Source organism: Channa argus, chromosome 1, assembly GCF_033026475.1.
Source record: "Channa argus isolate prfri chromosome 1, Channa argus male v1.0, whole genome shotgun sequence".
Lineage (NCBI taxonomy): Eukaryota > Metazoa > Chordata > Actinopteri > Anabantiformes > Channidae > Channa > Channa argus.
In genome coordinates, this window is record NC_090197.1 from 5,891,497 (window position 1) to 5,915,613 (window position 24,117).

Here is a 24,117-nt window from a genome sequence, read left to right on the forward strand (position 1 = left end):
CTTCATCCCACCCCTACATCCATCTCCTCCTTGTTAATTAACCCTCCTCTTCTTCTCCTCTTGCTCTCTTCATCTCCCTCTGAGTCATCTCCCCTCCCCCCCCACCACTACACATCGCACCCCCTCCTCCTCGCCTCCTGTTTTCCTCTCCCTCTCTCTTGCCTCTCTCGCTCTCTCTCCCGCTGCCTCTCCGGTATTTTCTTGCAGTTGCCGTGAAGGGCAGAGCATACACACAGACAGGCAGCAGGTAAAGGCAGGAAATCCTCTCTCTCTTTTCCTCACTTCATCCGCTCAAGTGGTTTTTGCGTTTCCTTTTGTTGTCTTCGTATTCTTTGATGCCACGTTGCTGCTCAGTGCAGAACGAATGCAGGAGGATGCAGCTTGTGTGTTCGTGGGTGATAGAAATGTATAAGTTAGGGTGCTTGTGTGTGTGTGTGTGTGTGTGTGCAATTATGCTTCATGCAGATTTTGTGGTGTCTTTGAAAATGTATGTGTCAAGAAATAGAGAAAGCTTGTGTGTGTGCATATACAGTACCATGTGTCAGGTCCAGGTGGTTCTGTGTGTGTATGAATGTGATGATGTATCTATGCCTGTAAAATGTGTGTATGTGTGTTTTTGTGTGTGGACATATTGGGGCTTGAAACTATGAAGTTTATACATTAAGATTATGGAGAACACTGATGACTGATTAGAATAAGCTTTAGCTGTGGAAGAACCAGTTGTGGGTTAGTTTGTGGGTTTTTTAGCTGTTGAGATATGACGTGTGTGTGAGGGGTCCACATTTGAGTCCCTGATATATCACGTGTCAGTGCATTTATTACAGCTGTAGGTGGCTGATGTGTTTTAATATGGCAGCCAACATAATATGTGTGCATGTGTGTGTGTTTGCGTGTTTGATTTCTTGCCAATGTGTGTATTTTTGTGTTGCTTGGCTGCAGGAACACGTAGTGTGTCTGTGGGTGTATGTGATGGGATGCTGCAGTCAATTAAGGATGAGTCCTTGTTATATCGAATGTGTGTATGTGTTAGCTGTTAGGTGACTATTAATATGGCAGCCGTAGGAATGTGTGTGTGTGTGTGTGAGAGGGTGGCTCAGTTGTAGTATTTTTACAGTGTGTGTGTTTATGTAATTCCTTTTGGGAATATGACAAATATGGTTGCATCCTTGGTATGTCCAGTGTGTGTGGACGCGATGCTTGATGATACAGCGAGCACAGCGAAGTGTTGAGCGTGCGTGTGAGGAAGGGAGAGAGAGTTTTGTATGAGAGTAACTGTGTGTGTGTGTGTGTGTGTGTGTGTGTGTGTGTGTGTGTGTGTGTGTGTGTGATATTGCTACGTGCAGTTTCTCCTTATATCCTAACTATTTTAGTTTGTGGATTTGTGAGACGATTAAGGTCATTTGAGTGTACGTGTGTGTTGTTTTGGTTCATGCATTTCTCATACTTCTTGGAAAACAGTTGTTAAATGTGTGTATGTGTGTGAGCACACACACCCGTGTTTCAGCAGCAGGGACACTATGTGGGATCTTTCAACTTTAATATTTTAAAGGCAAAGCATTCTGTACACACTGCATGTGTTTTGGCAGCGAGGATATAACGCTGAGGTTCTTGGTGTATGTGTGTATGTGTGTGTGTCACATGTGCGAGTGTGTTAAATGGCAGATTTGATATCGGAATCTTTGGCAACGCTGTGTGATGAGTGGGCGAATGTGTCTTGTGTGTATGTTTGTGTGAGAGTACGTGTGATAATCATGAGACGATGCTGTGTTTAATGTGTGTGGAAATGTGGACACGTTATATGTGTGAGACTGCTCCACTTCCCGTATGTGTGTGTGTGTGTGTGTGTGTGTCTCCCATACACTACATGCAACCATCAGCCTTCTGTTTCCTCTCCTCCTCTTCCCTCACGTCATCCCCCCATTTCTCCTCTCCTCTCCACCCAAAAGGGTAATTTAATTATTTATCTCTCTCTCTCCTCCCCTCCCTGTTCATTTTGTCTTCCATCACTCCCTCTCTTTCCCCTTATGTTTTACATACAATACTTATTTATTTCCAATTCTCTCTTTTCCTTGTGTCTACATACGTTCACTAGGACATGGGCTAAAACAAAAGCTGATTTTATTTTTCATCTTTCTGTTAGTCTTTTTATCAGCATGGACAATTGTAATTTACTGTAAAAAAAAAAAGATGATTGGGTTTGTTTGTTTTTTGAGTTGCTTTTGAGTTTGTGAGGTGGATATTGAGATGGTTATTTCAGGCTTGTTCGACCTAGTGGAATTTTCTAGTTGTTGACTGACAGTTTCCGCGCTTGAAACCTCAGCAGGACACGAAACTGTTAAAGCTGAATCATCATCACAAAAGATAAAGAAAGAAGAAGTGAATAAACCATGTTTTTTTTTGGTTTGGATTTCTGTGATGATGGATAATGAAGATTATATTGAGTGGAGTTGGGAGGAAAGATTTATTGTTATCATTTTGGAGAAGCCCCATTTGTATGTATGCAGTAAAATGGGTCTTCAATAATTGAGTCAAACCAAGTTTCAGCATTTCCCACTTCTCTCTCTTTACATGTACTGTATTTTTATGTCCTTCCCGCTTCGTCTTCTTTCCCCCTCACCCCTCCATCCTCTTGACCTTATTTCCCCATACACAGATAGATCCAATCATACATGTTGTTCTCCCTGCTCTCTCTCCTGGTGTTCCCCCCTCTCTCTCTCTCTCTCTCTTCCTTATTCACTTTCTGCACGGCTCGCCCACTCACACGCTTCAGTTCTTCACTGCTGGTGTATTTTCTGCTTAGCACTGCAGTCTCTGATAGGTGTGGTGTGGTGCGTTCATGGGTGTCCTACCTCTCTCTGCTGCTGCCGCTGCTGCTGCCGCCGCCGCTGCTGTAGAGCTTACGTAACACGCAGCAACGTGCACAAACAGCACCGGGCCAAAGACACAGACAGAGACGGAGAAGCAAGATGAGAGAGAAACAGAGATGGTGGCCGATTGGAAAAGCCTTTTCTTTTTCAGGAGAAATTAATTTACTATAATAAATTACATGTACAAAGTAACATGAAATTATATTGAAATGAAATTCGTCAACCTGCAGTCAGATTTCCGGAGAGTTCATGTAAATTCTGGAGAAATCTTTTGGTAAATGGAGCGAATTAGTTTTCAGTGACATTAGTTTGATTACAATATTTATTACAATAACATCACTTGAATCATTTGGAGCTTGACCTGATTGTGTGTTGAGTTGAAATCTCTGACCTTAAGAGGTGCGTTTACTGATTTCCAACATGCATCTAGCTTGGAGACTTCATGTATATCCCTTCCTTTATATTTCGCTTCAGCTTGCCTGTGATACAATAATGCGGTTTTCATTAGATGACATCACCTGAAGTAGTTGTAGTTGCACTACTGATGATGTCATCTGGGTGACTTTTTTTCCATAGTTTTTCTCTTCACATGATACGTATAGAGGGCTTCTTCACTACAGACAATGTCAACTGAAGGACCTTTAGTCCCGATGATGTGATTTTGGACGTCATCTGGTTGGTGTCAGAGGTTTACCACCACTTAAATACAAGTACTCCTCAAACTAGAACCACAGGAAGCTCTTATAGGAAACTGTATGAAACACGCAATTCTGTTAGAAAAGTTTGAGGTAATCTGGTAAACGAGTAGCTTGAATGCATCTCGACAGAAACTCTTTATAGTGGCCGTGTTGTAAAGCATAAAAATGTGGACGTTGACTGTGTGTGAAGCTCCACAGAGGTATTTGGAGCAGAATATAATGTAGAAATTAGTTGAGAGTCTTGCATCCTTTCTTAACTAGTGAGCATATAAATGTATGTGTTTAAACTGCTTGCTCTGACACAAGACGCAAGCCAAGAGCAGAAGCAAAAGAGCAGAAATAGCCCAGTTTCTGATGTAACACTGTTGGCATGTGTGCTGCTGGACTCAGGGGGGACTGTTTGGAAAAGTGCAGTACTGCAGGGTGGGGCTTCAAAACAGCATCAAAGAGAGAGAGACTGAGAGAGAGAGACACAGAGAGAGAATGTCAGTCAAACAGCAATCCCCTGATTTTGAGTGGGAGGACGTTTCTCTGTTTGAGTCAGTCACCTTATCTGCTTTTTCTCAACCTACACAATTTGCTGGCACTTATTATGAATGTCAGAGCTGACTAAGCACAAACTGGTAGGTAGCTGATGTAGAGCAACGCTATGAAGCAGGTTCAGTGCTACACAAGGGGAAATTTATGTCCCGGTGGAAGAGAAGAGTGATGACTGGGCGGCTATAAAAGAAAGATCAGGTAGCATTTTATGTCTTCTGGAGTTTTTGAATCAGAGAAACACGAGCTAAGAAAGGACAAACAGCAACATATGTATATGTCTGTGTTGTTAATGTTACACTGACCGAAAACATCTAAGACATCGACGCTAAATTTGGCTCCTCGGAGATCAATAGTATCCTACAGTACAGAGAAGAGGTCGACATAAAAGGCCCATTTGTTGCAGTGCTGCATGTCGGGATCAGTGACAAGGAGGGAAAACACCCACAGAGTAGATTAGTATCGGTGTGGTAACAGTGAGGATGGAGAACATTAAAATGGCAAATAATGGGGATGGTCATCATCAGAAGAGTGTGTTAACAAAGTCGTGGCAGAATAATGAAAATTATATCAGTGCAAAGGTTTGTATCTGCCTAGAGAAATAAAATTAAAACAACTTCATTTCTGATGAAGGAACATTTGTATCAGCTACTGGAAATACGATGTTTCCGGCGTTTCAAAGTGAAGGGGGCAGAAGTAGCTCTGTCATTTGTTAAAAGAGCATTTGTTGTTCAATCTGCACCAAATGGGCAGATGCCTTCTCTTACGTTGGCGCCACAAATGTGCAGATGGTGTAACACTATGGTTTGCTCTAAACAGCCTAAAACACTGAATTACTCCTGTACGAATGTAACTGGAGACCAAACGAACTGCGGTCTGCTGTAGGACAGTCCTGTGTTTCCTTGACCCATCCCTCCTCCTTACAAACGTCTGTGTGACAGTCTTATGTCCAAAGCAGCCTCGAGATCAGGGGAAATCAATCCAATACATCATATTTTTACAGAGGTGGCGTCATTTTGCCCTTTTGTCTTTCGTGACAAAAAGTCAGATAAAACCACGTCAGTACTGCAAAGCTGACACTAAAGCCTCTAAAGGTTTTCATTTCAAACAACAGAGCTCTTGTGATAAATTCTGTTGCTGTCCACTGGCCTATTTAGGCAAACGCTCGTGTGATTGAGCTGTTTGAATTGCACCCAGAGATGCATCTTTCCTCCATTAGTTCTGCGGGATCAATCTGTGTTTCCTGAGAGATGCGGGGGAGGAGGAGCAGCAGCAAACAGCAAGAAGTAGAGCGAAGACCCCACTGTACTTTAACTGTGAAGCACTTTTACTGCGGGGTCGTGACAACCCAACTGAGCCAATCAAGGACTCCCATCACCCTTACATTCATTTTATGAATCACTTTTATTTGGCTGTGTTTTGCTTATTCAAAATCGCTAATGTATTAGGCTGGAAGGAGGCCAAAGAGGATGACGTGTCACTTTGAAGCATTTCAGTGAAAAGCAGCAGCATGGATCCTCCACAATATGGCAGAGTGTCCTGAACGAGTCATATTAAATGTACTTGACTAATTATTTTAATATTTTTTTTTAATAGTAGCCCCGTTGTCTCTTTGGGCTGCAGCCGGTCTTTCTCATTAGTGTTCAGTTTTTCATTCGTTTAATTTAGCTCCTCTTTGCCACACTGCTCTTTTGAATGCACTTTTTAGATTTTGCAGCCATGGTAAATGTCGCTGTGAAGCCTCTTTGACTGAGATCTTCCAGGATTTACTGTCCCTGGCATTTTGTTTGCAAATGGTCCGGGCAGTTTTACCAAATATTTGCCAGTGGCAGCTCCCAGTCAGCTTGAAAGCAGTGGCACGGGGATCTATAATTTACAAAACCCTGTGGCGGAAGATTTCTACTGCAGTGTGCCTCCAGAAACTGCAACCTCATCGCGTATGCGTGTGTGTTTAATGTAAAAATAGGTCTTTTCACCCATGAGGTCGCAGTTATTGTCTCTGCACCTGTTTCTGTTCAAAGTGAAGCTGACATAAACAGCATAAATGTCAACCACGTTTCCAACGGAGTTCACGATGAACGTATTAAAAGATACATCACTTTTTTTCACAGTCTCCTTTCCTCTTTGCGTCTCTCAGGATGTCGATCGTCAGCATTGTTGCCAGAGAGATCTTGGACTCTCGGGGAAACCCCACTGTGGAAGTGGACCTTCGCACAGATAAAGGTGAGTGCTGACAGGCCTGTCTGCAAATTTCCGAGTCCAAAAACAAAAGCAAAACTGTGTGAACCGGTAGGACATCAGCTCAGTTTAATCTAATCAGAAATCTTGGCAGTGCATCGGCATCTCTGGTTCAAATTTAAACATGCTGTGACACCTAACAACATTCATTTGACCTCTGTTTGAATCAGTCACGTCTTAGTTACAGTTGAGTGTGAAAATAAAAATTTTGTCATACAAATAAAAATTAATCATTAATCATCTTAGTGAGTTTTAAGGTGGAGAAAAATACCTTTTAAGCACTAAAAACAACTTTGTTTTTATGAGTCTGATAAGTAATAAACAGAATTACAAACATTTAAAAAAAATATGTACATAAGCATTGATTAATAGGTGTAAATATCAGAACTATCAGTGTTAGAAATGTGTGAAACTTTGCCTTGTCGTCAAACTAATAGCTCAACATTTCTCTTTCTGGTGGAAAGACAAACGAGGTATTTAGTATTATTCTAGATCCAAACAAGTGTATTGATCCCAAAGGGAAATTGCGTCTCGTCTGTCTGATTAAAGCTAGTTTAACTCATCTTAGCACAAAGATTGGAAACAGTGGGAATGACTTCACTTCTACCAGTGTATCTAAACCCCACTGGGTGACGTCCTCTTTGTCTGGTTTTTTTTGTAATCTCTTAGGTCTGTTCAGGGCTGCAGTTCCCAGCGGGGCGTCCACAGGGATCTATGAAGCTCTGGAGCTCCGAGATGGAGACAAGAGTCGCTACAAGGGCAAAGGTGCGTTCAGCGTGCATGTACTGTATGTTAATATGCGTTGAATAGTTCTTCACAAAACGCAACTCAGTGACGACAACAAGACAGAATGATTCAAAAATGCACAGATGGAAACAGAGCTGTAAAAAGCTCTAATAATGATATCTAATAATATTAATGCTAAGTTTCCAAAACACACAAAAAACATATTAAAAACATAAAGTGGCAAAATTAAATTAAACATTAAAATGACACAATGAAAATGTGCCAGACCCACCTACATAAATCACAAAGATCTACACATTGTGTTTGTTCTCACATACTTGGTACATAGTAAGTAGTAATCTCAGAAATACTTTATAACGCAGGTTTAGGACAACAGAAATATTTCTTTTTACTTCAAGTCACCAGCTTTGACTTTGCTTCTTCTTGCTGAGAGTTTACTCATAATTTCCCTGATTCCTTTTTCTTTTTGCTCTGCTTCAGGTGTTTTGAAGGCAGTCGGGCACATCAATGACACTCTGAGTCCTGCTCTCATCGCTTCTGTAAGTCACACAAACATCACTGCAATTATTCAGTGGCTGTGTTTAAAGTTACAGCGTCTGGAGCCAAGACATAAACCATGAAGCTATGGATTTGGGGAGTCAGGTGCCTTGAAACTGTAGATAGTGGGTTTTGATTTTAGGAGGGGAAATGTTTTTTCCCCCATTGTAGCATTTAGTCGAGCTGAAAAAGTCGAGTTTGTACTGGAATGTGAACAACATGACTTTGTGCAGATTCAGTTGATCGATCTGCAGATGACTATCACATCTGGATGCGCAGGCAAGAAGCTGTGAGAATATGATAAAATCCACGCAGCTATCGCTGTAGAAAGCTGTGCGTGTGTGTGCGGGTGTGTTAAGAGGCTGTGAAGGAAAGATGATAATGTGTCTGTACGAGAAAAAAGTGTGAGCAAGTGAAAAGTGAATGAAGTGTGTGTTAGCGCCTGTGTTCCTGGGTGTTTGTAAGACATTTTGCAAGTGTGTGTGTGTGTGTGTGTGTGTGTGTGTGAGTACAATAGTAATGATTCAGATATCCGGAGCAGTTCAGCATGGGTAATTTCCTTCAGTAGCAACAGATGCTTAGCTGGGAAATGAATCTTGTTGATCACTCCAGCAGGAGAAATCAGATCCACGCTCCTGGACATCGCATCAGAGCACGTCAGCAAGGCAGATCTGCACCGGAGAGAGAATGGAGTGACGATAGTATCTGATGAAAAAAAAAAAAAGGACTGAGGACAGAAATTGTTACATGTTATTAGTGATTGTGATATTGGAATGTATAAGTAAACTTTGAATATTTTTAAAATTAAAAAATTACAGTGTTTGTTGTATCTGAATGACTCTCAGAACTGGCTTGAAGTGTCTGGACTTTATAAAGATTCAAAGAAAAACAGGAATCATATGGAAAATCCAAACCACCACCATCATCAGCAACACAGTTTGTTTAAAATGGGCTTATGTATCACTCCTCCTGTCACACTGTACTCAGAAACATTTTATTTTATATTTTCTACCTAAACAAAGTTTGAGTTTGGTTTCTACAGCCGCCTGTAATAAAATGCACGTTTAAAATATGTCATTCCTGTGGATTGAACGTGATATATGTTTGGTTAGTTTGCAATTTTCAAAAAACTTGTAAATTTGGAGAAAACACAACATGAATTGCGGCCTTGTGACTGTAGGGATGCTACAGTTTACATCCACACGTGTTCAGACCCACAGTCTAATCAGTTAATCTAGGAATCGAATTAGAAGTTTGCGTCACATGAAGGGAAATTCTCTCCAGGAATTGTGTTAATGAGAAGTTAGGACAGACGGTCAAGTGACCTTGATCTTTGACATCCAAAATCTAATCAGTTCATCCATGAGTCCACCGTGGCAGAAGCATACAAATGATGGGATTTAGCTACATTTAACAAATTAGACGTCTGGCAAATAGTTATCAAGAATGAAGAACTCATTTTTACTGTAGCATGTGCTACTAAAAGGAGAACTGACTTAATACTGATGCAGTATATTTCTCCACGTCCGTGTGCACATATCGTTACAGTGTGTTACTCTATTTGTGTGTCTGTAGGGCATCAGCGTGGTGGAGCAGGAGCAGTTGGACAACATGATGATTGAGATGGACGGCACAGAAAACAAATGTGAGTCACAACAAAGATGTGATGACTAACACTACATCATCGGGTCCACGCGTCTGCATTTCATCAGCTCAGGCTAAAAAAAAAACAAAAAACAAATCCTTATTCCAACAACATGTTCGAATAGCATAAATACAAAGCTAATATATGGCTGTTCCAAAGCTGAATAAATAAATGCACTGGTCATTTATTTAAATCTACAACCATGCCAATTAATCTTTCCCAGCAGCAGCTGTGGAGGTAATGGTGCCGGGGGGAAATTCATTTCAAGCAGTACAGGAAACCTGTCAGACTAAACTGCAGCTACATGTGTTGTGAAAAGATTTGATCCACTTTCTGTCCACATAAAAATGTGTGCAATCACTGCATAGTCCAGGGAGAAAGGCCTAGATATATGTAGATATGGAGATATGCAGCTTTTGTTTTAATTTAGCTGAGTACAGTTCATAGTGAACACTTGTCAATTAAAACATTTATTGTAAATCATCAGACATTTACATGTCTGCGTAACTGAGGCAAAGACAAAAATCTACTTTGACCTTGTTACCTACGACTCTTGTATGAAGTCGTGCTGCTACAGAAGTTCACAAACTAGACCTGAGTTAACGTGATTAAAATGATTTGTTTCGCGCTTCCCGTGTTCTGTCAAACAGCTCAGTTCGGGGCCAACGCCCTCCTGGGAGTGTCTCTAGCCATCTGCAAAGCGGGTGCAGCAGAGAAAGACGTCCCCTTGTACCGCCACATAGCCGACCTGGCGGGCAACACAGAGCTGGTGCTGCCGGTTCCTGTAAGTCCCAAAGTCACCACACACACAGTGATGGGAAGATCTGCGTTTTTGTTCCAAATCTGCCATTTTATCTTTATGATGATAAACCCTCACCAGTTTCCTCAAATTTGCATTTCTGTACAACTAAACAGCAACTAATGTAATGATCAGAAATGGTTGCATGTTGCAAATATGTTGATGCTGAACATAAAATTTTTTTTTTCTTTTCCACCAAAATGTTTGATCTTGCAGAAGAGCAATCAACTGTGAGTTTATTAACTTTTAAACAAAACCCCCGAACTTTCTCTAACCTTAACCAAAGTTTTTTTCCCGACAATCAAACCTGACTGTGGCGTGTTACATGCACGTAGTTGGGTTTGTTTTAATCACGACCTATTTGTACTGTAGTTAATACAGTAGCTTGCATCACAACATAAATAATATATTTTTTATAACATGTGTTGCATCAGGATCAAATAAGGAACACACTGACTGCAGTGCTCTTTTTTAAAATAAAAACACAATGTTTTCATTGTCTTGAATATTTGTTTCACCAAACATCAAGGAAAATATTAAAAAGACACGTTTTTAAAAAGATTTCAAATGCACATACAGTTAAACAGCAACTTCAACAATTTTCAACTTGCTTCCTATGTAAATGTATATTAATGGTTTTAAACTTTCCTCTGATTTCGCTATATCAAAACATTTCTCTGCTTCAACATAATCGTAACAGAAGGTTGCTCCAAGTGATGTCATCTGGAGGCTACTTTTCAGTTGAAAGTAGAGAAATATTTTAATATAGGGAAGTCAGAGGGACGTTTAATGATATTTATTTACATGTTCTACCCAAACTGGAACCAAAAGAACAAAGTAAAATATAAATGAATGCATCTTTGATACTTTTCTGAAGTTTTCATGACCCTTAACTTGTGCTGCAACGTAATCTAGAAGAATGAAAGGTGCATTTTGGGATTAACTTAACATTTTTGGTGATGATTCACAAAACAAATGCCCTCTCTGCCTGTCAGGCCTTTAATGTGATAAATGGAGGATCTCATGCTGGAAACAAACTGGCCATGCAGGAGTTCATGGTTCTTCCTGTCGGAGCCGAGTCTTTCAAGTAAGAATTCGTCTCCTAAGGATGTGAAATGTTTAAATTTTTTCTTCAATTAATATTTAAATTACAGGAAACTTGTTCAGTTTCTTTGTATGGCTCAGTATGCCTTCCCTCTGTCTTTCAGGGAGGCACTAAGGATAGGATCAGAGCTGTACCACACACTGAAGGGGGTGATTCAAGAGAAGTATGGCCAGGATGCCACCAATGTGGGGGACGAGGGAGGATTCGCTCCCAACATCCTGGAAAACAGCGAGGGTGAGGAAACACTATCTGCACATCTTCTTCTTCGTCTGCATTCACACAGAGAAACTGAAATTTATGTTGTAGTAGACAGATGTGTCCAGAGAAGAAGCTTTGGGTTTGGATTGATTAGCAATAAAATCTGACATGAGATTTCACTAATGTGAAATGAAATGTTTGCATCTTTACTGCATTATCTTTGACTGATGTTCAGGGGCTGGATCTTGTTGAAGCAATAATAAAATTATACCTCATTGTCTTTGAATGATGGTAGTTGGTTTTCAGGCTGTACAGCACCAACCAGCTCCACAAATTGGGAGGGTTAGGGACGTCTGAAAAGTCCAGGGAAAGCAGCTACTACATTACACCTAAAATCCTTATCTCTGCTCTCTATTCTCTGACTCCTTAGCTCTGGATCTGCTGCAGACGGCCATAGAAAAAGCCGGCTTCACGGACAAAGTGGTGGTTGGGATGGATGTGGCCGCCTCAGAGTTTTACCGCGAGGGGAAGTACGACCTGGACTTCAAATCGCCACCTGATCCTGAGAGACACATCACTGCGGAGGAGCTGGCTGACATCTACCAGGGCTTCGTCAACAACTACCCAGGTGGTAGTTTTTGTCGGTCTATGGCCAGAGACAAACTGTCCTTCATCAAAATATTGTTTAGTAACTTAAGTCATCCCTCCTTCCCAGTGGTGTCCATTGAGGACCCGTTTGATCAGGACGACTGGGAGGCCTGGTCCCGGCTGACAGCCCAAGTGGGGATCCAGGTTGTTGGAGACGACCTGACGGTGACCAACCCTAAGAGGATAGAGAAAGCTGCCGAGGAGCGAGCCTGCAACTGCCTGCTGCTCAAAGTCAACCAGATTGGTACCGTCACTGAGGCCATTCAGGCGTAAGTTTACATTTGTTTACAGTTTTAAAAACAGTTAAAAGTTCTTTATCATCAGGAAACATCCAACTAGTCTCCGAGTGTCTGGGAGACAGTGGGACACGTATTATTTTTGTGCAGCCAATCTGAGGAGGAAATGAGGGAAATGTTATGAAGCCCGAGCAGGTCAGCTGGTGACTGGCCCAGGAAGGTCATCCATCTTAGATGAGGTGACACAGACGCTTGCAGAGAGACCTGCTGCTTTTATAATCACACACTCACAAACACACACACACACACCTATAACCACACATACACACACCAGGCGATCACTTCTCACCTCCCTGTCAACCATGTCCACCTTGTTGCAGACATGAGGAGCAACAAAACAGACCTTTACAGGAGATAAATAAAGGACAGGAAATGAAAGGTCTTTCACATGAAGTTCAGCTGTTAATCAAATGATTTCCTTGCAGTTGGGTGTGGTTGTTGTGTACATGTACAATTTACTTGTGGATGTTTCTGTGTACTCTTACTCTTTTGAGGCTTTGAATGGTGACAGTGTGGCTGGGTTATCGCACACTCGAGTAAGAAAGATTAAATGATACTAAAGTTCACATGAAAAACCTTTCACTGCTCCCTGGGCTTGATGAATTTTTAAAACCTCAAATTTGACTCTAGGCATCAACGCTTGCCTTAATTTCTATGTTAGCAGCAGGTTCATGTGTCAGACGAGCCTCAGTTGCTAATAAGTCATCATCCGATTAATGAACCGTGGTCCAGCCAGCTGGAAACAAATGGACACTTGCACGTCGTAGTTATTCTTTGAGTGGCTCCTTGTTCCCGCTCCATGGACATGATGCCCAGCTTTGCTTAAGGGTGAATCATGTCAGAAAATCTGTTCGTCCTCCAGCGTACAGCACACAGTGGAGTCTCCGAGGAGAAACGCCCGCAGTAGCTGTTCACATTCAACACCTAATCAAGATCTTACACCTCACAGATTTGTGCAATAGTCCTCCGTGGAAAAAGCTGTGTATTGTTTCAGCTCCTGACATCATAAGGTTTTATTTCATTTCTAATTTGATTTGAAAAGAAACTGTCTCTGATTGTCAGATGTAAACTGGCTCAGGCAAACGGTTGGGGTGTGATGGTCAGCCACCGCTCAGGGGAGACAGAGGACACCTTCATCGCTGACCTGGTGGTGGGGCTCTGCACTGGACAGGTACACACACACACACACACACACACACACACACACACACACACATTATAACGTCTTGGCAGAATAAGAGTTCCTTCTGCATTGGGATTCTTCTCCGTCTCCCTCTATGTTGCAGATTAAGACCGGTGCTCCCTGCAGATCTGAGAGACTGGCCAAGTACAACCAGCTCATGAGGTCAGTCAGTGAGCCGCCCATATAATCTTCCTCTCTCTCTGTGTGTAGACCTCACACACTTCTCAGAGCTCCTCAGTTCACTTCAACTGTTTTTTTGGGGGGGGGATTATGTTTAAAACAGAGTAAATAAGACGGCAGAGCACATGGACACAACGGCTCAGTGTTTCTCCTTTAGGCGCTTTTATTCTCTAAAGTCTAAAAAAACATCGAAGGTTGTAAGATACAGTATATTAGTACGTGATGCACTTTTCCATCTAATGTCAGAATTGCAGAAATCATAGCTTCACATCAGGAAATCGTAATGGCACAAGGTCACAAGGGTTAAAGCACAAGTTTGGTAATTTTACAAAAGTAATGCTATTATCGTTAATAATGGGATGTGATCGCCACACTGGTTCAGAGGTTTCTTCATACCGATTCTATAATAACGATCTACTGTATAATTCACGATGTGTAAATTTAGAAGAAAATGACCCCGACAGATTTTTTTCTTTTCCATCTTTGGGTAACCTTTTTAAAAAAGTGGACCTCTGTCTCACCTTTTGGTGGTTTCCAGTCTCTTTAGTTTGTGTTTGTTCTGACTGAACTTTGACTTGCAAATGTTTCGCAGCACACTCTAGAATAATAAGAGAAAAAGAAAGAAAAGACCAAATACAGCTCCCCTTTTGAAAAGAAATTTTGGAAAATGGTTGCTTCCATTCCTCAGATGCAAGCGGTTGACTTGACGACACACAGAGGACAAGCGCATGTAGACGACAAGTCATAAAGACTAAAGAATCCAAAAAATACATGTCAATTAAAATATCTAACAATATTGGAAAAGGTCCCACATTAAAAATTGTGCTGATTTCTAACTACTTTAATTTGGGACTTTTATAAGAAAACTGATTTAAACTGATGTTTTATTTTCTTTTTCTGATCACGTTTTTTTTTTATCACATTTTTATCTCCGTTCTTACTTTAGCTTGACATTTTTCTGCTATAACAAGACTTCATACAAACTTTAGAGTGTAAACTTTGTCCTACACCCACTTTGAATCTGTCTCCTCCTCTGGCTTCAGATCTGAGGGCAGGTGCCCCTCAGGTGCCTCCTCTGACTTAGCTTAGCATCACGGGGCTAATTGACGTGACAGGCATCAGCAGTGCTGGTGTCACCCCATGTGTCCGAGCCAGTCAGCGGCAGAGGGAGGGAAGAGTTTTGATCGGCTCAGCGGTGTAATCCCATCGGACTGCTGAGGAGACGCAGGAGGGGTGGAGGGTGGAGAGATTTACACCGGCATTAAGCAGCGATAAATGCTAATCAGTGCAGTCAAGCATGCAGCAACACACATGCAAGCAGAAAGAAACAAGATGTCATACAGTGACAACTCTGTGAGCACTTTAAAAACCTCCTAATAGGGGCAGTGGAATTAAATACATTTAACCACAAGGGGCACAAACTCGGGACCATGCTGGTGGTGGTGAAAGATTAGAGGTTGGTTTTGTGGTTCAATAGCAGCTTTAAACGGTCAGAAGCTCCTTTGAGAAAAGCAGATAAATTCAAGTTTAACAGCAGTGGTGGAACAAAAGTGACGGCAGGATTCCATCTCATTTAGAGCAAAGAAAAAGGAGCATCATCGCCACCATCACAGCGAGCGACGCCTCACCATGACACCAGCACATTGCGACCTCAGCAAAAACGAATGTTGACAATGCGGTTTGAGAATATTCCAAGCGGCGTTTATGTTTCTTTTTGGTTTGGAGCAGCTAGTGTGATAAAATAAGATGCAAACAGGGGCCCTGTAGGTAGAAACCTTAGAAAGGCTGCTACAGTGACTGTGGTGTGAACATATCCACCACTCTTGAGCCTTTAAAGTGCCACATCACTGATTTTCAATCCAGGGGATGTAAAAATTGTTGCCCATACTACAGCATCCCAGTTGTGTTCATCCACCTGCTCCTCCAGATGATGTCATTGATCTTGGACAGAAATGTCTTCACATAACAATTTCTCTTTACAAACTTGGTCTGTCTTCCTTTATTTTTTGCAGGATTGAGGAGGAGCTGGGGGACCAGGCTCGCTTCGCAGGGCATAACTTCAGGAACCCCAGCGCCCTGTGAAACTGACATGACTCACACACTCGCACACACACACACACACACACAGACACACACACGCAAACGGACAAACACGGATTGAGCCATGTACAAAGAAAGAAAACACTTATTCATCAAAAACAAAAAAGCCAAGCCAAAAAAATAAAAACATAAAATATGCACTGACAGATACTGTATGCACACACACAAGAGTATGCAGACACTCGCTCATGCACATGCAGGGCAATACTCTAAAAGTTTAACATTTCTAAGCCAGACATGCACTGTTACTGTAGTTTTAAAGAATTAGCTCATGTACAGCCAGAGGACAGAAGTGCAGAAAGATTATTATTCTTATTGTAAAAAAAATAAAATAAAAAGAGACGAGAGATATAAACATCTAGGCCGAAAGAAATCCGAAAAGTATCTTTCAACGGCAGAAGAACCAGAAGTTTCAGGGACTGGATGAAGAAACGTATAAAACTACACAAACACCTGAACACTAACACACTCAGCTGGATCACGCTCACTGCACTGCACCCATTTCTGTCTTCTCTCTCTTTCTCTTTTCGTCTCACGTTTCTTCTTGCCATGTGTGTTTCTCACTTTTAATCCCCCTTTTTTTCTCCCTGCCCTGATGTGACTCTTATTATTTGTCCTTCATAACGAAAGTATGAATCTTTGTCCTAAGCTGAAAAAGAAAACAACCTAAATCCCTGAATCCCTTTCGCTCCTTCGGTTCCTCCTTAATGTCCACACAATAGCTGTGATGAAAAAGAAGAAAGAGAATTTAAAAACATAGTAAACACCAAGCTTGTCAATGAAAATAATGTGAAATTATGTGAAATAAAAGATGGGAATTTACAATTTCAATCACAAAGTTTTTTTTCTGTGTTTTTGTTTGTCTGTGTTGTTCATGAACCTGCTTTACACTATGTACATCCACTCGTAGCTCTGCAAAATCTGCATCAGTGCATCCAGACACTTTTATTGTGCAAATAAATGAATTTGCAGCCACATTTCTCTCAGGTTAGGTGTTTTCTGCAAGCTGCAACTGAGGGCCTGGTGACTCAGTGGTAGAGCATTTCGTTGGGATACAGAAGGCTGCGGCTTGGGATCCCACCTCACCAGGTGTGGCCCCACCCAGCCACCAAGGGAGACTTTGCTGCTGTCCCGAGCACGGATAATATGGGAGGGTTGCGGCAGTAAGGGCGGCCGGCGTAAAGACACATACTTAATCAACGTGCGGAAGACGGTCCACAGTGTTGACCCCTGAAGGGACAAGGCGAACGCCGTGGATTTGTTCAAAAAACTGCAACTGCAAGGATGATGCAATGCAGTGTGTAATGCAATAAGCTGCAGGGAGAGAAAAGGATATTTAAGAGTTGGGAGGGACCACCTGAGCAAACCATGGGATGGTTAAAGTGCTGCAAATTGCTTCCTGAACAGAGTCAAAAACGGAAGGGTTGGACATTTAGAGTCAGTCCACAAACAGACCGATTGGCTTTTAACAGTCCTGTACTTTAGCTGAGTCTAGGTTTGTGTTCATTTGCTAACTTCTCGATTCGTAATAATTCTCGATTTGAACCCATCAGCTGGCTGCGTGTCCAGCTCCACTTTACGCATTGAGATCTCTGCAAGGATCTGCAGCTTCCTAAGTCCTAACAGGTGAACAAAGGTTGCAAGTTGATTCATTTTACTAAGTCTCTGCGGATTAAACCTGTCAGTATCATCTGAATGTGAGCTTCAAGGGATAAAAGTAAAGGAGTTCACGCAATCTGAGCCAAACATTTACCTATATCTGATTTCTGACCTAGACATAATGCACAATCTTACATGTGCCTTCATTTTCATGTCAAAACTTATTGCAGGAAAAATCTCACAATGTGGTATCAGACATTTGGAACTCGAATAAAAGGATAAATATTTTTTTTAAAGAGTGTGTAATTATGAGAAAGTGAGTCAAAATGATATAATGGGATAAATGCAATGTGTTCCTTTAAAGGATCGACAAGAAAACACAACATTAATTTGTATTTTTTCCACCTCATTTAAATTTTATTTGTTCATCTCTTACATTGGTCACATACCCTAAGCAAAGATCAGCCAGTGCTAAACATACAGCAGCAAAGTGAAGTATTAATACATATCCCAGCTACTGGTGATGACTTCACTTTAACAGTCCCTGACTCTTCTAAACAACCAGCAGCAAGTCAGACTTTGTATGCATATTTATTTTTTTTTATATTTAGGTATATTCTGTCTATAGCTTTGATTCTGTTAAGTGATAGAATCCATCAGTGATAGGCTTTAACATTACAACAACATTAATAGACGCACAACAACCGGGGCTGAGCAGTTACCTCAAATTGACAGCAGATAACAAGAAGACACTGAAAGGAAACTGTGCTGATGCCGAAGTTTTGAATAATTCACAAGTTTGTCCCAGTAATCTGAAAAATGCACATTATACACCTTTGAATGTGGATTAATTCCAGTGGTAAATAAGAAGAAATTAATTAGTTAGCTCTCAAATTATTGCTAAAAAATTATTATTGCCAACCTTCAACAACACTGCTTAAAATTGTGCTAATAGTGAAAACTAAATATTTGACGACACAATCTGAGATATACAGTAAATGACAGAAACACAAGGGGAAAAAAAAAGTTCAGCAGTACCACACAATCACTTGGATCAGCTTGTGTTTTGCAGAATTAAGGTGTTGGTCTGTGGGTGAGTCAGCCCAGGCTGCAGACACGGTGACACACGTGTGGACCTAAAGCCCACCGGGGTTGTTCCCCCTATTGGTTACGCTGAAGCCGTTTGCGTTTGTTAGGCTTGTGCATTGATGATGTCGACAAACTCCGGCTTCAGAGAAGCTCCACCGACCAGGAAGCCGTCCACGTCCTCCTGAGAGGCCAGCTCTCTGCAGTTCGCTCCAGTTACTGAACCTGCAGGACAGAGAGGGATGAAGCGTAGGACATTAAGACAGTGCAACACCATGTATGCTAAACTAAAAATGTGATTTTAATTAGGCATGAGCCATTTGCTACTGTGACAGACACATGATACGGCCACAAGGAGTCACTAAAGGCACCTTTAATTATATTCTGGACTTGAAAGGTGCAGATCCCTGAAAAACGTACTTAAGTGTATTTAGTTATGTCTACTTTGACTTTTGCTCAACTACATTCCAGAGCAAATGTATATAATTTTTCCTCTGCTACATTTCTAATCAAAGTTGCCTTACAATCACATTTTTTTAAAATTGAAAATTAATCAACAGTGAGATTGATGAACTGAGGAAATTTGTGTTCTTGGCTTTTGAAGGAAACAGCCACATGCACTAGCGAACGTCCACTGTGTTTACTTGGATTAAATCAAGTGCTAAAAAATTAAAAAAAAAAAAAAAAAGTTTAATGAGAACCACAGACCTTTAAACTCAATTTCTGGGGCTTTTTAATTGTGCATGTCTTCGCCTTATTTCCAGCTCTCTGGACATTTTCTCAGTGGTTGTATCGGTGTTTTATTCTTGAAATTACAGTGCGAAGTTTAGAAATAAAACTGGAAAAGCTTCAGATCATCAAACAGCTTTAACCCATGAGTTAGTTCATGTCCACTCCACCAAAATCGAACAGGACTGGTCCACAGAAAAGGACATGGGGGGGGAAAAAAAAGTCAAGGACTTTTACTTCTAATAATTTAAGTAAAATCTAACTCATGTATTTTACCTACTGTTACTAGAGTAAATTTTTGTTTGTGTATTTGTACTTTGAGTACTTCTTCCAGCTTGCTGTCTTCTGCTCCTCTTACACGTCACTCACACACAAACACATTATTTCAAAAACTCGTCTTTCAAGTAGGTTCTTGTCTGAGGGGAGTTCCCACATTTATCATCCAGGGTGGTTTTTGCACCTCAACTGTACCAAATGACAACAAAGAAGGTGAAGGTAGAGGGAGGGTCGCTGGGATGTAACCATCAGGACCCTACAACCCCTCGTTTCTGCATCAAGGGGGATGTTTGTTGTGGATTCACAACATTCAGATATGTCGCAGTTTATGTCCGAAAACAGATTACGATGAAAACCGATCACTGACCTCCGTAGATGATGCGAACAGAGTCGGCCACGTCGTCCGAGATGTTCGCTCTGAGCCACGCTCTCAGCTTCTCGTGAACCTCCTGAGCCTGAACACACACTTCCATCACTTCCAAGGAAATTATATTGGCAGACTGTACATTCATTTCTCAGAGAATTTTAAAAATTAAGCCTTGACCTTATTTACACGTTTAAAGCTTGAAATACACATAGTTCCATCAAACTACGTAAAAAATAAGTGCAATTTGAGGTGGGAATGTAAAAATGGACAAATATGGGACAGGAGATGTTTGGATGTGTCTGCACAGGGTGGAGGAAATCCAGACAGCCCAACATTTCTACTGGAGAAAAAGATTAGGGGTAATTTCTACAATGCCCCAAAATGTATATTGGGGTAAATGTTTGCAAGTCTTTCTTTCTATATTTCAGTTGTCTCACAAACAATAAAGGAGGCAGATGTTCTTATTTTGTTTTTCTAAAACCAGACTACAGCCATGTTACCGTAATAGTAAAGTTTGCCTAGCTAAACGTACACTTACCTGTTCAGGTGTGGCTGTCTTGCCAGTTCCGATGGCCCACACGGGTTCATAAGCCAGCACCACTTTCCCCCAGTCCCTCACATTCTCTGCAACAGAACGTCCAACCGTCAGAATATCATTTTGAAACTGTAGGTTCTGATTTCAAAGCCACATTTATAACTTGTCTAATATTCTACATCGCAGTCAAATCAATGAGCTCACAACTCACTGAAAAATAGAAAATAAATAATCATGAGCTGAATATTAAATCGAGCCTATCTTTCTGCGGTTGTCTCCTCTACAGAGTTTGAGACATAACAAGGAAAAGTAGGTTGTAGTACAGTACAAATGTCTTTTGATTAAGGCAGAGCAGCTCTGCAGAGATCGGTTTTACTTGTTTCTGTGGCCTCTGAGAGCTGATGGTGATGGCTGATTTCTTTAGTGGCAGAGACCACTGACCCATTTGCATTTACAAATCAGCGTGTAGCCTACTTTCAGTAAAAAAAAAAAAAAAAGTAGGTCGGTGTGACCAGGGAAAAGAGCCAATATACAAAGGCCGAGGAACTGGCTACAAAAAAAATAAATGAAGATAAATTTAACCCAATCTTTAAATGATTGTTTTCTGGCCAATTGTGAATAAATCAAAAGATATTAGAGGCAATAGAACCAGGACAACATATCAGATTTGTCATTTTATTCACAACCCCAAACCTAAAAAAGGTTGAGAAGAGGTGAAAACAACCCATATTTTATGCATAATAGAACCCGGACAACATATCAGAGGTTTTACCATTTCATGGAAAATATGAGCTCATTTTGAGTTTGATGGCAGCAACACAAAACACAAAGCTGGAAAAAGTAATTGCCACAAATGAAAAACAAATGGAGGAGCTTTGACAAATAATTAGGTTGATTGGCTACAACTGTAGAAAACCGTTCAACGTAAAATTGCTTAAAAAATCCCACCATCTACATTATACTATAATATCATCAAAAGATTCAGAGAATCAAAACGCACAAGGTCAAAACTGGATGCGCGTGATCTTCGCGCCCTCGGGCGACACTGCATTTAATAACAAGCAGGATTCTCTACTGGACATCACCGCACGTGCTCTATCGTGCATGGACATCACAATTGTAAACGTCACGCTGTTCCAACTGTTTCGACATATGTCGCTGCTATCAAATTCAAAATGAGCTCATATTTTCCATGACATTGTAAAATATTGGTTTCAACATCTGACATGTTGTTTACGTTCTATTGTGAATAAAATATGGTTTGATGGAATTTGTAATTCGTAGCATTTTGTTTTCGTCCACATTTTACACATTGTCCCAACTTTTCTGGAATTGCGGTTGTAAAATTGGACTTCACCGTGTTTTAAACAAACATCAGTGCTGATTAATTTTCTTCAACTAACAAATGCTTTAGTTACGTCAAAACAATGGTGCAATAATTCAGAAAAAAATTAATTCTTGTTAACAATAAAAACATCAACTTCTAACTAATGGACGAACGAGTCCATTACAAGCACACGCGCCCACGAAACAAGAAAAGGAAAGTAAACATTTATAAGTGAGACCAAAAAAAAAAACAAAAAACTAAACTTCTATTGTTTTTTGTACCTGCAATGACCTGCGTCTGAGTGTAGACGACTTCTTCTGTGGTGCCGGCCTCGCGCTCCTCCAGCTTCTCCCCGATGCACGCGATCACACCCAGATCGCTCTCGAGAGCGTGAGCCACCTGAAAAACCAACAGCTCAGAAATGTATCCGATGAGCGAAGGCTGTGACGATTCACAGGGAAAATAAAATATACACTTCAACACATTAAAGTAACAGCATTACACAGAGAAAACACAGGAAAAATAACTGTATACACTTCGGTGGGATACAGTTACAAATTCGCAAGATCCTGGAAGCTTGTGGACAAATCTGTCTTCATACCTTCTGACTGTGTGGTCGAGGCTGGAAAACAAAGAAGCTACAGGCTCTGAACCATTTGTTTATTTCCCGTTTACAGAGTCGCGACATCATCATCATCGACCACCAACTGCTCTGTCTTGCACCTCTTGAAACAAACCCCCTTTTTCTGATACGACTTTGCTTTGAGGTTTTCTCCTCGACTTAGATTTTTGCTGCCTCTTGTATCTCACTTTGAATTAAAGCGTCTACTGAATGAAGCGCACACATCGGACAAACATCTCGGGAAGTTGTTTCAAAATTTAAATTTTTGCCGTATTTGATTTAAAGTATAAGAAATTCTGACCAACGTTTAAGCTTCGACTTTGAAACAAACTCCACATCGCTTCTAATTAGCACTTTTAGCAGTTTCTCATTATCCAGCCACAGACCTTCAGTGAATGTCTGCTTGATTTGTAGCTTTGTGAGCTTCTGGTTTAATGTCATTTATTGGCGGTGCAGCGCAGACAGTAGAACAGCACAGCGGATGGACTTCAAGTCTCATACTAGACAGATTAAATTGCAAGTGGCTCGATTTGTTATTGTCTCACCTTCTGGCCGATCAACTCATCACTTTCCCCAAAGACATGACGGCGCTCAGAGTGTCCCAGGATCACCCAGTCCGCACCACAGTCCTTTATCATAGCTGGGCTGCCGGGACGGGAAGCAAGTTAAAATCAGCTGCTCACAAAAAAAAAAAAAAAAAAAAAAAAAGCCTTATATTTCAAACTGAACCGAGATACCTGATCTCCCCTGTAAACGCTCCCTTGGCCACCTTGTAACAGTTCTGGGCCGCAACACCGATCTTGGGGTCCAGGCTGGACCGAGCGTAGTCCAGGTAGATGGAGGGAGCAGCACACACCACCTCTGAGAACCAGACAAATGCCCGTATGTGCAACTGTAACTTCAAATGTGTTTCCCTGTTGGGATTTTTTAAAAGCCGGCAGGTCCCAATGCAGCGTCTCCAACCCTCACAAGTTTAAATAAGTTTTTTTTTTTTGCATCTTAAATACTAATTAGCTTTAAGGAAAAAAAATAAAAATCCCAAACATCTTGAATGAATGCAGCCATAAAGTTGTATTTATTTTTCCACATTATAAGTCGAAATCAATTCATAGTCCATTAGCCCCCCTCCCCTCCCCTCCCCTCCCCCCCTCGATCATCTAGTTATAAGTTGGCTCTTGGCTTCACATTTGTGGCTCCACCTTATTTGAATAACCGTTCACCTAAAGTTTACCTGTGACATCCTGTCCCGGTTTACCGGATGTTCCTATTAAACTGAATTCACACTACAGACAGTAATTGGTCAGACATCGAATGAAAACAACTGCAAACGAGCTGACACGGTGGGGCTTACATGGGTCACTTGTGTTTGCAGAAGTCCCGTTTCATCATAGTCTGACCGTGTCCTCCAATAAAGTACAGATACCAAGCCTTACTGAAGTAAATCTGGATGGGGCCTGTACGCGACTTATCCGGATCACGTGGCTCCCAATGTCACCGTGTCACCCGATGGATCAGCATCCATCTGAATCCTGCCTTATCACGGACTTTTCTGTACCTGCGGACTCTTGACATCCCTGCCTTACCGGTGTCGTCGGGCAGGCTGGCGCTGTTCAGGGTGCCCATCAGCTCTCCCAGACTCTCCTTGGTGCCGTTCATCTTCCAGTTTCCGCCAACGAAAAACCTCCTGGACGCCATGGCCGCCTGATGGTGACTGATACGCGGTGAGAAGCGATGGAGGAGGCCCGGAGAATCAGCTGCTGCGGAATGACTGTGTGTGGTGGTGGTGGTGGGGGTGGGG

At 41.4% G+C, this 24,117-nt stretch overlaps 2 protein-coding genes across 3 annotated transcripts; one reads left to right on the forward strand and one right to left on the reverse strand.

Annotated features, from left to right (window-relative positions):
- The first annotated feature begins 98 nt into the window (after positions 1–98).
- LOC137139794 (gamma-enolase) lies at positions 99–16,609 on the forward strand. Of its 2 annotated transcripts, none has more exons than XM_067527674.1 (13): positions 99–247; positions 6,240–6,325; positions 7,010–7,105; positions 7,568–7,626; positions 9,200–9,269; positions 9,920–10,053; positions 11,064–11,155; positions 11,277–11,407; positions 11,802–11,999; positions 12,087–12,288; positions 13,378–13,486; positions 13,602–13,660; positions 15,691–16,609. In XM_067527674.1, exons 2-13 carry the CDS (start codon positions 6,241–6,243, stop codon positions 15,758–15,760), a joined length of 1,305 nt encoding a protein of 434 aa, XP_067383775.1. In that variant the 5' UTR covers positions 99–247; position 6,240; the 3' UTR covers positions 15,761–16,609. The 2 variants fall into 2 exon arrangements, with proteins under 2 accessions (XP_067383775.1, XP_067383687.1); XM_067527586.1 differs by lacking the exon at positions 99–247 and adding an exon at positions 360–391.
- A 1,211-nt stretch (positions 16,610–17,820) lies between these two features.
- tpi1a (triosephosphate isomerase 1a) lies at positions 17,821–24,113 on the reverse strand. The gene is made up of 7 exons (XM_067528115.1): positions 23,903–24,113; positions 23,057–23,180; positions 22,865–22,964; positions 21,979–22,096; positions 20,374–20,459; positions 19,836–19,923; positions 17,821–18,688 (listed from the first exon to the last, which is right to left on the reverse strand). The coding sequence occupies exons 1-7, from the start codon at positions 24,012–24,014 to the stop codon at positions 18,570–18,572; spliced, it is 747 nt and encodes a 248-aa protein (XP_067384216.1). The 5' UTR covers positions 24,015–24,113; the 3' UTR covers positions 17,821–18,569.
- Between the last annotated feature and the right edge of the window lie 4 nt (positions 24,114–24,117).